Source organism: Pseudochaenichthys georgianus, unplaced genomic scaffold (genome assembly GCF_902827115.2).
Source record: "Pseudochaenichthys georgianus unplaced genomic scaffold, fPseGeo1.2 scaffold_2109_arrow_ctg1, whole genome shotgun sequence".
Classification (NCBI taxonomy): Eukaryota; Metazoa; Chordata; class Actinopteri; order Perciformes; family Channichthyidae; genus Pseudochaenichthys; species Pseudochaenichthys georgianus.
In genome coordinates, this window is record NW_027262787.1 from 7,339 (window position 1) to 22,752 (window position 15,414).

At 46.9% G+C, this 15,414-nt stretch overlaps 1 protein-coding gene across 1 annotated transcript; it reads left to right on the forward strand.

Annotated features, from left to right (window-relative positions):
- Positions 1-2,642: 2,642 nt before the first annotated feature.
- On the forward strand, positions 2,643-4,470 carry LOC117441886 (relaxin-3 receptor 1-like). The gene has a single exon (XM_034077903.1). The coding sequence runs from the start codon at positions 2,787-2,789 to the stop codon at positions 3,909-3,911; it is 1,125 nt and encodes a 374-aa protein (XP_033933794.1). The 5' UTR covers positions 2,643-2,786; the 3' UTR covers positions 3,912-4,470.
- Positions 4,471-15,414: the final 10,944 nt, after the last annotated feature.

Genomic DNA, 15,414 nt, shown 5'->3' on the forward strand with positions numbered 1-15,414 from the left:
TGAATCGGTGTGCTGCTGTATGTTTACCATAACCTGTCTGCTGCTCGTGTAACCTACAGTCTCTGGGCTTCTAGATGCCTCTGGGCTTCTAGATGCCTCTGGGCTTCTAGATGCCTCTTCAATCGTCTTCTGAAGCTCGCTCTAGTTGTTTCTTTAGGATCTGATGTGGCCGTGTGTTCCATGCAGCCATGGCTCTACACAGCACTGTGCTCTTCATAGACTCTGCTTTGGCTTCAGGGATTGAGAGCAGCCTCTTGTGGCATGTCTCGTTGTATATGTATGGATGTTAGAGCTAGGTGTAAGTTGCTTATAGACAGGTTGGATGCTTCAGCTCATTTATGTTTCTCAGAAAGACAAGGAGTGATACCATCAGCCTCTCCGTGACTAATGTCCAGGAGAGCTTGACATGCATTTTGTTTACATGATGTCTTGGTGTCCACCTGAGGGAAGCCGAGCTGCTCTGTTTTGAACCAGTTGCAGCTTTCCCAGGTCCCTCTGGTTTGCCCCCAGGTCCCTCTTGGTTGCCCCCAGGTCCCTCTTGGTTGCCCCCAGGTCCCTCTTGTTTGCCCCCAGGTCCCTCTTGTTTGCCCCCAGGTCCCTCTTGTTTGCCCCTGACCAGGTCATTGAGCAGTAGGCCAGTTGTGAAAGGACTAGAGTCTCAATGACTTGTAGGGGCCGGGAGTGAAGGAGCGCTGGATATTCCAACAACAGAAGACCGACGAAGTTCAACCAGGGACGATGTGTCGAATGTGGAAATCGGAAGAAGAACCCGATCACAAAATGCTGCTTTTGGGGAAAAGTCTGCAGCTTCGTCTGCATGCCTTAAAACAGAGGCTTACTATATTCGTTGCTCCTCAGGATCTGCTCGGGGTCTTCTAGTTGACTTTCAGACATCACATTATTGCATCACGTGTCAGACCCAAAGCGACTTGCTCAACACTGAGGGCGATCCCCACGGGAGCACTTTGGGGTGACGGGTCTCAGGGACACAACGACATGCTGACTGCAGCGGGTTTGAACCTGTGCCCCGCTGATCCCAACACCAACCCACTGCGCCACACGCCTCCCATGTACGGAACTATTAATAGATCAGTCGTCATTTCAAGCATTTGTCGAAGGTATAGAACATCATGTTATTGCTCTTCTTTGGCCTCGTGACCACCGTGAGGACAGCTCTTCAGATACCTGCAGAACCATGTTTTTAATGAAAGGGCTGTTTTAGAGTTCAGGGTTAGTCTTTCTTCAGCTCCAGTACATCCAGAACAGCGCTGCTAGGATCCTGATGGGGGTGCGCAAATATGATCACATCACCCCCATCCTTAAAGCACTACACTGGCTCCCCGTGGAGCTGAGGATCGAATTCAAGGTCTCCGTCCTCACCCACCAGGGTGTCCATGGAACTGCCCCTCCCTACCTCAAGGAACTCCTCACCCCCCATACCTCCTTGCGGACCACCCGTTCCAGCAACTCCAATTTCCTCAACCCCCCCAGGACTAAGCTCCGTGCTCTGGGAGACCGGGCCTTCTGCTCGGCTGCCCCCAGCCTGTGGAACGCTCTCCCCGACCAAATGAGAGCACCACAGACCGTGGAGGCTTTTAAAAAAGCCCTCAAAACCCATCTCTTCAAAAGAGCCTTTGCCTTTTTACCACCCTTTTATTTATTTTTTTTATTTTTATTGCTTTTTTTATTAATTCTACCGTGTTGTGTAATGTTTATTTATACTGTTCATGCTCACTACTTGTAGCACTTCAGGATTTGCATTCAAATATGAAGTGCTTTATAAATGGAAGTCATTATTATTATTATTATTATTATTATTATTATTATTCAGGCACTAACACGCTGAAATGAAACCTGTCCTCCCGTGAAGAGCTGGACACATGCTACTGTCTCTTTCTACTACTTTTTTTTATTACAATTACATTTCCAAATTCCCAGTTTACATTCAAACCTCATGACCACAGTGGGGGAATTCTTTCTAAACTAAAGTGATGCCTTTCTTAACCCAGTCAGAATAAACCTGTACTCCCGTGGAGAGTCTCTTTCTCCTCTCCCTCTCGAGGTGGCGTCTTGCAGTGGAGCGGCTGCATGGTGCTCAGTGAGAGCCTGCAGAGAGAGGACCAGCACGGTGGGAACACCCAGCCAGCGGCCATCTGGCCACTTCTGGAAGAGCTTTAGCAAAGACAGATGAAATAAAGCGTCCATTTAACAGATTTCACAGAACGACTCAGACTCAGGTTAATCACCACCTTTTATTTTAAACACTTTCATTGGATTTGATACTCGGGTGCAGCAATTTAAAGAATTATATATTTACAAGTTCTGATCATAAAACAAAGTCTTATTGATAATTGAAAGAGATTCAATTGGATGGTTTTAGTTATCTGGAAAACGTCCAACTTTCCTCCAAATGTCTGATGAAAGTTAACTTTAGCTGCAGTGTGTGTGTGTGTGTGTGTGTGTGTGTGTGTGTGTGTGTGTGTGTGTGTGTGTGTGTGTGTGTGTGTGTGTGTGTGTGTGTGTGTGTGTGTGTGTGTGTGTGTGTGTGTGTGTGTGTGTGTGTGTGTGTGTGTGTGTGTGTGTGTGTGTGTGTGTGTGTGTGTGTGTGTGCCTCTTCCATGACACGCAAGTCCCCCCTGTCGGTTACGCGCCTCCTCGGGCACCCGCAGCAGCAGCAGCAGCACATCATAAAGTGAGCTGCGCGCGCGCGGGGCTCTCAGTGATCCGGGGAGCCTCGCGCTGGTGACACTTCAGAGCGGCTCCGGTAACATGAGCGCGAGGAGAGGATGGCGGAGACCCACAACAGCTCCGCGTGGAACCGCTCCTCCTTCGGCAGCCTGGATGACATCGACGTGCCCGCGGACGGATCCTCCGCGCTGCGCATCATCATCTCCATCGTGTACTCGGGCGTGTGCGCCGCGGGGCTCCTGGGGAACCTCCTCGTGGTCTTCCTGATGAAGGCGCGCCGCGGCAGGAAGAAGCGCTCGAGCATCAACCTGTTCATCCTCAACCTGGCCGTGACGGACTTCCAGTTCGTGCTCACGCTGCCCTTCTGGGCGGTGGACACGGCGCGTGACTTCAGCTGGCCCTTTGGGAACGCCATGTGCAAGATCATCCTGTCCGTGACCGTCATGAACATGTACGCGAGCGTTTTCTTCCTCACCGCCATGAGCGTCACGCGCTACTGGGCCGTGGCGTCCGCGCTGAAGGACCGGACCCGGAGGTGTGTGTGCCCGGTGCGCGTGGTGATCTTGGGGCTGTGGGTGTGCGCCACGGCTGCGTCGCTGCCCACCGCCGTGTTCTCCACGGTGAAGAGCGTAGCGGGAGAGCGGCTCTGTCTGCTGGGCTTCCCGGACGGTCAGTCGTGGCTCGCGCTCTACCACCTGCAGAAGATCCTCTTGGCCTTCGTGTTCCCAATGCTGATCGTCAGCGCGTGCTACCTGATGCTGCTGCGCTTTGTGCGCCTGCGCAGCATGAACAACAACCAGGTGAAGCGCCGCTCCAGGGTCACGCGCTCGGTCACCATCGTGGTGCTGTCCTTCTTCCTCTGCTGGATGCCCAACCACGCCATCACCTTCTGGGGCGTGCTGGTGAAGTTCAACGTGGTGAACTGGGACCGGACTTACTACATGGTGCACACCTACGTGCACCCGGTGACCGTGTGCCTCGCGCACACCAACAGCTGCCTGAACCCGGTACTGTACTGCCTCATGCGCCGCGAGTTCCGCAAGAAGATGAAGGATCTGTTCTGGAGGATCTCCTCTCCCACCGGGAGTAACACGTGCCACCTGCGGCCGTTCAGCGGCACGGTGCGCGCGGGGCCGGACGACGCGCAGGTCGTGATCCCGCTGAACCGCGTGGAGACGGAGAACTGCAGACTGTCGGTGCTCACGGACCCCACGGAGAAATAACACTTCAACCGAGAGGAGGATATTCTGACCGAAGTTTAAGATGACTCCCTCGAGTGACCAGATGTCCTCGGAGTGTATCCTCTGAAGTCTTTAAGGAAACATTCATGATAAAACCCACGAGGGATCAACAGCTGTTTTCACTTCGCTTCAAAGGGATTGTATATACTTGCATCACAGTTTAAAGCTCTCAGACATGACGGAGAAATAACACTGTAATTACGCACAGGACACGCGCGCGTAAAAGCCTCCCGCTGTGCTCCTGCTCCTCCACCGTGATGCTGATGTTGTTGTTGTTGTTGTTGTTGTTGTTGTTGTTGTTGTTGTTGTTGTTGTTGGGAAGCTCATTGTGTTTCTTCTCTATACGTGGAGGCTGAGTGTTGCATCCAAGCTGCTTGTTCTTTACGGTTCTCTCCGTGCAGCGGAACCGGGTCCAAACGTCTCTCTGTGGGAAAGTATTCTGTGTTGCTGTAAAGTGTTTGAGCTTCAGTTCGTGAATGTCTTTAAAAAGAATTGCCAACCTTCTAAACATGTTTGGAGAATAAAATGTTTGATTTGTGTTGACATGATTCCAGTGTTTTGGGGCATCGGGCTGTGGTGCGTTCAGGGTCCGCTCCGTCAGATGTACGGTGTGTCTACAGGGCTCTGGAAAGATACTGCTTTTATTGGAGAGGGATGTTTCTGTTGGCTCTGAAAGCGTCCTGCTCTGTTTCCATTAGGATTTGACAGGTTTACATTCTGTGGGACATGCGGACTGTAAAGGTAAACACATCTCATTTTACAGCTGCACTCTGATTGGCTCTTTCCCACGTAAGTGTTCATGTTTCAAATCAACCAATCAGAGTTCAGGGCTACACAAATCCATATCTAAACAAATACATGAAAAGATATATTAAGGCTTTTTTTCAAAAATTCAAGAAATCTCGCTTTTTATTTTATTTAGTATTTTGGTCCCAATTTCTATGAAGTAAGAGAAAGAAGAAGAAGCTGAACTCAGTCAATGTGTGTCTGACATTTTGAGATTTACAAAAACAAGCTCTTTCTCCATTTTCTCATTCAACAGACAAAATGAATACTTTTGATTTCGCATCTGTTTTGGTTTCCCTCTATTCTAAACATGAAAGGGACCTTTCGGGATGTTATCCTTTGCAGACCATGTGCATGCACAGACACTCCACATATCTGATGAAATACATCAGACTCAGACTCTAGGGTCATTTTATTAGTTGTATCCAAAGTATTGGAGCCCCCCTGGTGACATTGGTGAGAAACATATTAATGCGTGGCCACGAGTTAGTTATTACGTCTCCTGAGTGCCGAGGTGAGGTTGACAACGAACTCCAATCACATTTTGATAAAAAAAAAGCCAATACGCGCCGTCCTCCGAGCTGGACACATTACATTGGTCTCTCTCCGCAGCCGCAGAAGAACCGAGTGCTCAGGGACCGTCTGCAAAGTGCAGCTCCCAAAAAGAGAATACAATAACATTCAATCGCTATTACACCGCTTATTAAACTCACCACACACACCAACAGTCTCCTGTGTGTCAGACTACAGCAAGGAGTTTGGAAGAATATGCTTTGGAATAATTTTGGTGAATATTTATAATGTAAAATAGTAACGTTATTTAAGATGATGCCATATTTATTGAAGATTTAACACTATAAATATTCCCCCAGTTACCACGGCACTTAGGAGACGTCATTTGTGTATGAATATGTTTTGTTCATGAGTTATTGATCCGGGAAATCTGAATCTGCCAATATCGTTCCAACTTTACTCGACTTGTTGCACTCAGTCATCAGTTTCTAGACTATCTGGATTTAGTTATTGCGTAATAATTATTGTGTTCCCACAAATCACTAACTCGTGGCCACGCATTATTAATACGTGGCCACGCATTACTAACTCGTGGCCACGCATTATTAATACGTGGCCACGCATTATTAATACGTGGCCACGCATTACTAACTCGTGGCCACGCATCACTAACTCGTGGCCACGCATCACTAACTCGTGGCCACGCATTACTAACTCGTGGCCACGCATCACTAACTCGTGGACACGCATTACTAACTCGTGGCCACGCATTACTAACTCGGGCCACGCATTACTAACTCGTGGCCACGCATTACTAACTCGGGCCACGCATTACTAACTCGTGGCCACGCATCACTAACTCGTGGACACGCATTACTAACTCGTGGCCACGCATTACTAACTCGTGGACACGCATTACTAACTCGTGGCCACGCATTACTAACTCGGGCCACGCATTACTAACTCGTGGCCACGCATTACTAACTCGTGGCCACGCATTACTAACTCGTGGCCACGCATTATTAACTCGTGGCCACGCATTACTAACTCGTGGCCACGCATCACTAACTCGTGGCCACGCATTACTAACTCGTGGCCACGCATCACTAACTCGTGGCCACGCATTACTAACTCGGGCCACGCATTACTAACTCGTGGCCACGCATTACTAACTCGGGCCACGCATCACTAACTCGTGGCCACGCATCACTAACTCGGGCCACGCATTACTAACTCGTGGCCACGCATCACTAACTCGGGCCACGCATCACTAACTCGTGGCCACGCATTACTAACTCGTGGCCACGCATTACTAACTCGTGGCCACGCAGTACTAACTCGTGGCCACGCATCACTAACTCGTGGCCACGCATTACTAACTCGTGGCCACGCATCACTAACTCGTGGACACGCATCACTAACTCGTGGCCACGCATTACTAACTCGTGGCCACGCATTACTAACTCGTGGCCACGCATTACTAACTCGTGGCCACGCATTATTAACTCGTGGCCACGCATTACTAACTCGTGGCCACGAATCACTAACTCGTGGACACGCATCACTAACTCGTGGCCACGCATTACTAACTCGTGGCCACGCATCACTAACTCGTGGACACGCATTACTAACTCGTGGCCACGCATTACTAACTCGTGGACACGCATTACTAACTCGTGGCCACGCATTACTAACTCGGGCCACGCATTACTAACTCGTGGCCACGCATTACTAACTCGTGGCCACGCATTACTAACTCGTGGCCACGCATTACTAACTCGTGGCCACGCAGGACCTGTGCCGCTGCACATTCATCATCTGCAAGGTGCTGACACAGCAGTCAGTGATGGATCAGAAAATGGTTAAAACAACCAGCCCTTATCGCCAGCATACACTGCATCTACTGCAGGTAATAACAGTTCAGATCATGGGGACGTTACGTTACTGTCGTGGACACTAACGTCCTCCTTCCCGACTCGCCTGCTTCGCCCGCCTCGCCCACAGAGGCGGAGCAGCTACAGCCGTCTTCGTTGCCCCAAACACCGCCACCCCTCGGCGGCCCGCAAGTGCCAGAGGACCTCTGCAAAACAGAGATTGGCTGGAATATTCATGTAAAAAAGATGCCATCTTCTGCTATGCATGTAGACATTTCGGTTCAAGTAAGTCAGATGCCTTCACCACAACTGGCTACAACAACTGGCGCCATGCTCTTATAGGCTATGTGATGAGGGACTGGGAAGGCATGCATCAAGCAAAGAGTACATAGATCCATAGATCTCTTCATGTTGCTCTCAAAGTTCACCAGATTGATGCTTTTAACTTCAATATTTAAAAAAAAATCTTCCCGGGGGAGCATGCCCCCGGGCCCCCCTAGAGGAGGTGAGGACCCCCATAGAGGGTGTTAGGTACACTCCCAACTTATAAAAATAGCACTTTACCACTGCACCCTCTCTAATCTCAGATGCACCCTGAGTCCTTTTGTTCTGGAACCGGGCCTGCATGGACATAATGCTCCTTTCTTTATTAATAAACAAACCGCACGACTTCCTCTGAGACGAGATGTGTCCATGTTTCAATCAAAAGGGCCTTTCTCCATAGTTCCTCACCACTGATCACGACGCTGCCCTTATGGGGAGCATCCGTCATGTTTTGAATTCCCTGCCTGCTTCTCTGGGTTACCAGAGGCCAGAGCTGCCCCCAGCTTCTCCTTATAGCTACTTGTCTAACGGTATTTGTCTCTTAATCTCTCTGTATGTCTCTCCTAGCAAACTCATCCTGGTTTTTATAAGCTTTTTTCTTCAGAATAAGCAGCTTCTTTAAACTGAGACACACCCAGGACTTATCATTAGAATATATTTTGAAAGACTTCGTGGGTAATCTACACACAAATCAATATAACTAGACACTGTCCCAACCCATTCACTAATATCGTATGAAGGATGCAGGAGGCAGGATACACGATGAAGGAGGCAGGATGCACGATGAAGGATGCACGATGAAGGATGCAGGATGAAGGATGCAGGATGAAGGATGCAGGATGAAGGATGAAGGATGAAAGATGAAGGATGAAGGATGAAGGATGAAGGATGCAGGATGCAGGATGAAGGATGCAGGAGGCAGGATACACGATGAAGGATGCACGATGAAGGATGCAGGATGAAGGATGCAGGATGAAGGCTGCACGTTTATCTCCGGAGCACTTAGGGTGCACAGTTTCACATAAAAGTGAGACACAGCAGAGAGGAACATTATGTAGAGACAGCCGGCCTATAAACCCTCCGCTGGACTTTGTGCTCCCTGACCACACACACACACACACACACACACACACACACACACACACACACACACACACACACACACACACACACACACACACACACACACACACACACGCACACACACACACACACACTCTGTGTTTAATGAGCTGCATGGATTGAGGTGAGCTCAGTCTTCAGTGTTCACGTCTCTCCTCTCAACACAGATACACTTTTTCTATAAACAACGTCTTCTTAACTTCTGAAAGGCTCCTTCAAAGAGTCCTCACATTTAACCCAAAGCGCTCTAAAGCAGTCTCGAGTGTGCTTGAAAGGTCTTCAACGTACTGCTGTTTTCCTGCTAATTGTCATGTTCTGAGAATGAGAGCAAAACCTCTCGACCAACGAACAACTCATGTTGCACTCGCGCTGCTATTGGCTAGCGCTCCAACACATTGTACGTGATAAACTAGGGGGCGGGACATCTGTAAGCTGGTTGACCAATCACAACAGAGCTGGCCAGCTAACCAATCAGAGCAGACTGGGCTCTGGTTTCAGACAGAGGGTGAAAATAAGCATCAAAGAGCCGCTTTGAGACGAAAAGAGAAATATTAGAACCTTCTGGAAGGAAAGGCCTTCAGGCTCATTTACCCAGCGAGCGGGGACAGCCTGATCTCACCAGAATGCGTGACTCCACCACGACTCCTTAACACCACAATGCGTGGTGGAGTCACGAACTTTGTTACATTTACATGTCTGCACCACGCAAACAACCCAATGTAAAGTGAATGAGGCTCCTTTGTCGTGGTGCACACACGCATTTCTACAACGTCCCGCAGTGAGCTTTTATTATATACAACGTTTTTTAAATCTACTTTATAGCGTGTAGTAACTCACGGGAGGCTTCTTTTATTTTATTTGTATTCATAATAATTTTTCATTTTTCGTCAGAATGTAAAAATTACATTAGTTACGAATTTGTGTTCTCAAAAAACAGTGCATTGTGGGTAATAGAACTGTGATTTTTATTACATTAGTTAGTTTTTAAGGAAGGCCAGAGCTTCAGCTGTGTCAAATAGATTGTTCCCTTTAGTTAACGTTATTTAAAAGATAACGATCATGTCCCCTGTATTGTAGTACGAGCGTCCATTCCCATTGGATAACGGAGAATTGTACACCCGGAAGTAAGTATTCTCCTTACTGTGGATTGATTTCACAATGATATCTGCACTACTCATCGACTCACACCAGATTATCCTTGTTAATTACACAACATTGATTGGTTTGAATTGTGTACAATGCTTTTTGTATTTTCCCCTTCAATTCGGAGAAACAAAGATTTTTTCGGAGTTTTTGGATCACAGAAGACACTACACTACCCAGAATCCCCAGCTATCGTTTGTGTATTTATTTTTTTATTATTAATTAATTTTTTTTTTTTTTGTTTAAACCTTTATTTAACCAGATGGTCCCATTGAGATCATCGATCTCTTTTTCAAGAGAGACCTGTCCAACATGGCAGCAAGTAGGTTACAACATGAACATAAAACAACAGAACACAAAAGGACATCGTATTTACAGGGCTACATGTACCCACCTAGAGACATGGACAAGTACCAACAGTATATTTATATCTCTGTCAATAAGCCTCACCTTCTTGGCAACAACTGTATTGTTTTTGAAGTGGTGGAGAGACAACGCACAGTTTGACCCACTGCTGTCACCCATGCAGTGTGCGAACTATACCACGGTCACCGGGGGAGCCGGGATTTTTTTTTTGGGGGGGGGGGGGGGGGGGGGTCGGTAAATGCTGATCCGCGCATTAATAGCAACAGCACAGACATAGGCCTATTATAAAGAGAAAATCTGTTGCACACGGGGTGGTGCCACAGGTCTACATTTACATGAAACGTCCCGATGGATCATGTTCATGTCAACAGATTTCCCGAGCATGTATGGGCTACGCAAACTTCAATCAACTTGATAATAAATAATCCACGGACCACCAATGTAACGTTTGACTGTTTAATTAAATCAACTTAAGATGACTCAAATGTGATCCACTCACTCCACTGTTGGCTGGTCCAGCCAGCCGGCGGCCGCGGGACCACCGCAGCAACTTCGCCCCCCCCATCTCGAGCAGCAGGCAGGGAGGAAGAAGAAGAACAGGTGGGGTGGTCATCAGCAGCATCATCATCATCATCTTCTTCCATATCTCCTTCGACCTCTACTATGGTAGTTGTGGTCATCAAGTTAGCTTCTCTTGGCTCGTCTTCTTGTGTCTCTTCAGCCCCCAAGTTAACATTAGCTGTCAAGTTAGCACTAGCACTGACGTTAGCTCCCTCCTCACTCGGTTCTGTTGTAGCAGCAGTCACAACGTACGATGTGCTACCACCAGCTACATTCGGTTGGTCTTCTTGATCAGGTTGTTTGGCCGTCTTTTTAAAGAAATTGCCCAAGGTACGTTGTTTTTTTCTTGTCGACATGTCAGCAGCAGCAACAATGCCTGGTAAACATGCAGTGCCAACTAAACGAGATTGTGAGTGAGTGGGTAGTGGGTGGAGCTGCGGGCAGCGTGCAAGCAGGTGACACTTTTTTCATGAATCATAAACTCTAAATATAATTTTATTTCACTTATTTTACACCTTTGAAAATAAAAACATGCCCAAAATGGAATTTATTTGGTCATCATATCAGTATTTTAGAGAGCTCCCCCCAAATTTCACAAACCATGTTCCCAGGGGAGCTCATGTCACCACTAGGGGAGCTATAGCTCCCCCTGCTCCCCTCCAGTTCGCACCCTGCACCCATGGCCAAAGCATATCTCTGCGTCCCACTGAGGTGGCGTTAGACTTTTTCGCTATCCGTCATTTTGACAGACAGGATCGTAAAATGTCCGTCATAATCCCTTATTACCCGTTGGGTCTGAACAGAGAGCACGCACAGAGAGCACGCTCGTGAACTGTCAACTGGGGGGGGGGGGGGTGGTGTCAGGGTCGGCTCTAGAAAAAATCGAATGGGGGGGCAATCATTTACCAAGGGGGGGCACACACTGCCGTCAACAGCCAACACACAAACACCAACGCAACTTCAATTTAAAAAAACATGCTGTAAAGTCTGTTGTCTTTCACACACACTGCAGGGTGTAGTGCTATTGTATAGCACACCATGACTTGTGTGGAGGAAACTTGTGTGTAGCAATGCAGTGGGAGTCACCGACTCATGAAGGAGACACGGGAAGAGCAGGAGCTTTGATGTCAAACACTGATGGTTTATTTGGTGCTTCGGCCGGAGGATTCACATCACAAGTCCAGCAGAGGTTCTGACTTCACGGTAGAGTTGCCAAGTCAATTCTGGAGCGCCTCTCTCTCGTCAGCCCATATAACTGGTTTCGCAGAGAGTAATCAACATATTTGAGAAGATAGCCTAAACAGTTGGAACACTAAGTTACTTGCATCTGACACTTATGGCCTCGAAGATTTCACACCTTGGAGTCCACAAACACCGAGAAGGAAGTGTCCCAGTGTACCCACAACAATAAACCATCTGTGACCGAGGGTTGCCAGGTCATCGAATGGGAACAACAACATTATGGCTGAAACAGCCTATCTCCTTTAAGGAGATAACAGACGTCAGGGTTGGCCATGCACGTCATATCTAGGAGTCTAGGACAATTATTTCCCTAACAGCTTGTGCATCCATGCACGGTTGTGGCACGACCACCAAAACAGAAACATATGGACATAGGCCACCATACAAAAAGTGTGCAAATGTATTTAGTATCCTATCCATGTGAACATGTTTTAGGTGGGGGTGGGCCTAACCTCCTCTCGGGGGGTCTGGGGGCATGCTCCCCCGGGAAGATTATGTTTTTAAATATTGAAGTTAAAGCTTCAATCTGGTGCACTTTGAGAGCAACATGAAGAGATCTATGGATACATCTCTCAGCATCCATATGAAACAGAACTGGAAACAGATTTACTTTTTCTTTATGGATATTTTACTAATCACTCCCCTTTTAAACTGTATTCTTGTATTACTGTCCTATAGTATTTCATACCCGTTTTTCATGTATTCTTTTATTCTTTAGTAACTATAATGATCATATAAAGGTGTTCCTTGCAAATACTTGTTTACATAAATGGTGACCAAACCGTTTGAGACCCAGAGAGATAACTTAGACTAAAGTGAACTATCTAAACACGGAGAGAGTCCTTACCTCACTGAGCTGAGGTTATACGATCCTCTCACTCTGACAGGAGAGGGCTCTCCTCCGCCTGGGTGTAGAAACAGCTCGTTATATCCGTTAGCATAGCTAGCTAACCAGATGCTAAAAAACAACATTCCACGTTACCGCTTGCGCACTCACAAAATGCGCTCGTGCCACACACACACACACACACACACACACACACACACACACACACACACACACACAGAGCCCCAGAAGTAGGCTACTTGTACTGTCTGTATATCATATTATGTTCGATGGCTTTATTGTATAGTCAGTGTAACAGATGAACAGATCGCCACCGGGCTTTCATCTAAACACACAGCCACGTAATGATAACAAAACAAAGGTCGGGGGTCATTGGTCAAGCAACACACCAATCAGAGAGCAGCAGTGAGCACACCCAGGCTGTGTTTTATATTTGTATTCTTTATTTCTGACGTATTTCACACAAAAACCTTTAGTGGAAACGTTTTCACTTATATGATTAAAAAAAAAACGGCAAAGTGGCAAGGCTTGCCCACGCTGCGTGGGGGGGCACAGTGACTCATTTGGGGGGGCATGGCCCGCGAATGATCCCCCATGACGCCGACCCTGGGCGGTGTCATGCCGTGTGTGCATGCACCTCGCGGGAGCGCGCACAGCGTAAAGCAAAACCTCCCAGACATGTGTTGATCTGTACGGCAAGGTACGGTTTGGAAACTATATCATTTCCTTTTGGAGGATGTTGAGAGCTTCATAGTATGTTGAATACTTAAAACGAAAGTTAGTTATAATCAATTATAAAACGGACAAGTCAAATCAAGCAATCTGATTGGTTCTTAGCCGTGATATACTGAGCGTATACCACGGGTAGAATTGTAAGTTACTTTTCACAACAAGTCAGTATCCCTCCGCGTCTGAGAAAAACAGTATACCGTTAGGCTGAAAAGCAAACTGCCTGCAGTTTGCTTTTCATACTGGAACAAGAAAGCAGCGGAGAAGTAACGGGGCAGAAACCCTCCTTTTTACGCAGCGGTCCAGACATACACATCAAACTGCAAAATCAATCAATCAATGTTTATTTATATAGCCCAATATCACAAATGTTACATTTGTCTCAGTGGTCTTCACAGTGTGTACAGAATATCAGTATGACAATACGACACCCTCTGTCCTTAGACCCTCACATCGTACAAGGAAAAACTTCCAAAGAAAACTCAGTTTAAAGGGAAAAATGGGAGAAACCTCAGGGAGAGCAGCAGAGGAGGGATCCCTCTCCCAGGACGGACAGACGTGCAATAGATGCCGTGTGTAAATTGAAAAGATAATACATTTGCAACATAGGTAGTCCAAATGTTTGGAAATGCATGTGTGTATAATAGGAAGATGAATCCACGAGGATATCCATCCAGGACCTATGATCCAGGACCACAGCCACGACTCAAGATCCAGCGCTCGCGATCCAGGACACAGGACCGCAGGATCATCCATGGCTCCGGATCCCAGCGTATATAGACACCAAAAAGAAAGACATTTGGGGAAGCTGGGTTAATCGGAACATGAGTGTACACGGGTATAGACAGAGAGAAGGAAGAAGTAAGATGTCCCCCGACAAACTAAGCCTATATCAGCAAAACTAGGGGCTGAATCTAATCAGCCCTAACTATAAGCTTTATCAAAAAGGAAGGTCTTAAGCGCACTCTTAAAAACGGATAGGGTGTCTGCCGCCCGAACACAAACTGGAAGCGGATTCCACAAATGTGGAGCTTGATAAGAAAAGGCTCTGGCTCCCATTGTACTTTCAGAGATTCTAGGAACAACCAACAACCCTGCATTCTTGGAACGCAATGCCCTAGTAGGACAGTAGGGTATAATGAGTTCTTTAAGGTAAGATGGCGCCTGCCCATTAAAGGCTTTGTAGGCGAGAAGAAGAACTTTAAATTCTATCCTGTGTTCTATAGGGAGCCAGTGTAAGGCAGCCAGAACAGGAGTAATGTGGTCCCTTTTCCTAACTCTGGTTAGTACACGAGCCGCAGCATTTTGAATCAGCTGAAGCGACTTGATTGACTTCTTAGTACTCCCTGATAATAAAGAGTTACAATAATCCAGCCTAGAAGTAACAAATGCATGGACTAGTTTCTCTGCATCGTTTTGAGGCAAGATATGCCTGATTTTTGCAATGTACGTAGATGGAAGTAGGGCGGTCCTTGAAATGATTTTATGTGGGCGTTAAAGGATAAATCCTGATCAAATATAACACCAAGATTCCTTACAGTCTCACTGGAGGCCAAATTAATGCCATCCATAGTTAGTATATGTTTAGATAATTTGTTTCGTAGATTCTTCGGGCCAAGTACAATAACTTCAGTTTTGGTCGTGTTTAACATCAAAAAGTTTAAGGTCATCCACGTTTTTAAGTCCTTAAGGCAGTCTTGAATTTTATTTAGATGATTAATTTCATCAGGCTTGATTGATAAATATAGTTGAGTATCATCCGCATAACAATGAAAGTTTACAGAATGATTCCTTATAATATTGCCTAACGGAAGCATATATAATGTGAACAAAATAGGTCCGAGCACTGAGCCCTGTGGCACTCCATGGCTAACTTTGGTTTGCGTGGATAGATAGGACCTAAACCAGCCTAAAGCAGTTCCCTGTATGCCAACTAAGTGCTCTAGTCTTTGCAATAGGATATCATGGTCGATAGTAT